The 2,011-nt window shown below is 54.1% G+C and overlaps 1 protein-coding gene across 1 annotated transcript in view; it reads right to left on the minus strand.

Annotated features, from left to right (window-relative positions):
- The window catches only part of Pdcd2 (programmed cell death 2), a 5,157-nt gene extending 5,043 nt beyond the window's left edge, over positions 1-114 (minus strand). The window contains exon 1 of the mRNA XM_023704836.1: positions 5-114. Coding sequence (XP_023560604.1) covers positions 5-114 — 110 coding nt within the window. The remainder of the gene's footprint in view (positions 1-4) is intronic.
- Positions 115-2,011: the final 1,897 nt, after the last annotated feature.

Genomic DNA, 2,011 nt, shown 5'->3' on the forward strand with positions numbered 1-2,011 from the left:
CAGCCACGCCGGCCGCCCGCCCACCTTGCTGGGGAACTGCTCGCTGCGCAGCCGCCACGCCGGCGCCGCCTCGGCAAAGCCCAGCTCCACCGGCGCGGGCCCCGCGACAGCCATGACGGCTCGGAAGCGGAAGTCGCGTCGGCCCAGGAGGCGGGCGTGGGGCGCGTTGCCAGGAAACGGGCCGGAAGGCGGAAGTCGCGCGCCACGCCGGAAGTCGTGGTCGGTGAGGGGCGTGGCGCTGGCCGAGTAGGCGGAAGCGGGAAGCCCTTACCCGAGCGCAGGGCGGATGTGTACGCTTGCTAGGTGGAGCGAGAGGAAGCCTCGCGGCGCCGCCGGCTCGGACCGCTGGCCGCGGGTCTCCTGCGCAGCGGCGCGGCGGGGGCGGGGGTCGGCACGTGGCCTGGAGCCGTGGGACCGGCCGAGGGCGGTCGGGGGATGCGGGTGCCTGGACCGGGCTCGGGTCCCTCGAGGAACGGGCCACGGTGAGGCGGAGCCCCGCGCGCACGGCGCGCCCTCGCGCGTGCTGCTTCTGCGCACAGAGAGCTGAGCCGGTGAAGACTGAGTGCGCGGGTGTTGCCGGTTAGACACAGTCCAGGCGACGGACGCTGGGAAGGACCGCGCCGCGTCGTGTGGGCGGGAAAGCTCAGGCCGGCCCTGCTGAGCTGCGTTAGAAGTTCTTGGTAAAGGAAGGCCAGCGCGCCCGCGTGGGTCCGGGGAGCCCGTGCCAAGAGTGATGGGTTTCCCCTAAACTTGATACTGAAACTAAAAAAGAAAAAACGAAAGTCACAACTTGCTTCGGAAACAGTTTTGTTGGCCGGTGAGAGGTGACAACCTTAAGAGACACCAATTGAGGCCAATTGACTGTATCTCAAAACTTAAAAGACGAGGGGCCGGGGAGATGGCTTAGTAGAATAAGCACTCCCCTGGCAAGCACCAGGGCCTGAGTTTGATCCCTGATTCTGCAAAAAAAAAAAAAAAAAAACCACACCCAAGATTCAAAACTTAAAAGACGAGATCCACAATGGGAAGGAGGATCACTCGGTGTTTTTTCTTCTCTTTTTCTTTTCAAGACAGATTTGTGCAGGCAGGTTGACAAGCTGTTTCATAGGCAAGAGTTTGGCTAACATGAATATAGGACTGAGTAGTTTTTAGAAATGAAAAAAAATTTCTAAGGTTAGAGATTAGGAGTTGAAGCCAACAAGAGAGTAAATGTGGGTTAAGAAAGAGGTTAGGATTAAGCATTAGGAGTTGGGGTTAGGGTTAAGGATTAGAGTTAAGGTTATGGTTTGGGTATAGGGCTTGGGGTTAAATTAGTTTAAGGGGTTGGAATTGGGATTAAAGTTGTGGATGAGGATCAAATTGATTGGGGTTAGGCTTGGATTTAGGTTTAGGGGTGAAGTTAGGATTATGTTAGAGGGTTAGAATTCATGCTTAAGAGCAGTGTTCTAGAATCAGGGTTAGAGTTAAGGGTTTGGGCTAGGTTACTGTTAGGATTATGGTTAGAAGTAGGGTTAGAGTTTGATGTCATGGTCAAAGTTAAGCTAGGAGGCAGGGTTATGCCTTAGGGTCAAAGTTCAGGGATCTAAATGTTAGGGTTTAATGTGTTAGGATTAGGTTTAAGTGTTCTGGTTGGGATTTGTGTTAGGTCAGGGCCATGGGTAGGGATAGGGTTAGTGTTAGGGTAGAGTTTTGGGTGGTGTTAAGTGTTTTTTTAGGGGTTAGAGATAAGGATTTTTGTTTTTTTTTTCAATATAGGGTCTGGCTACACAGCTCAGACTTGAAGTGACCCTTCTGTCATCGCCTCCCCAGCGCTGGTATTCGAGGCATGCACCACTGCGTCTGTTTTGGGGGGCACAGCGTGCCCAGGGTTCATGAGCCCACATGGCATGGGATACCAGGGATCAAACTCACGCCTCAGGCAAGTGCTTAGACCACTGAGCTCTCTCCCCAGTCCTAGGGATAAAGTTTTTGCATTAGGGTTAGGTTTAGCGTTTTCTGTCAATGTCAGATA

This window comes from Octodon degus, unplaced genomic scaffold, assembly GCF_000260255.1.
Source record: "Octodon degus isolate 3935 unplaced genomic scaffold, OctDeg1.0 scaffold00205, whole genome shotgun sequence".
In the NCBI taxonomy this organism is placed as follows: Eukaryota; Metazoa; Chordata; class Mammalia; order Rodentia; family Octodontidae; genus Octodon; species Octodon degus.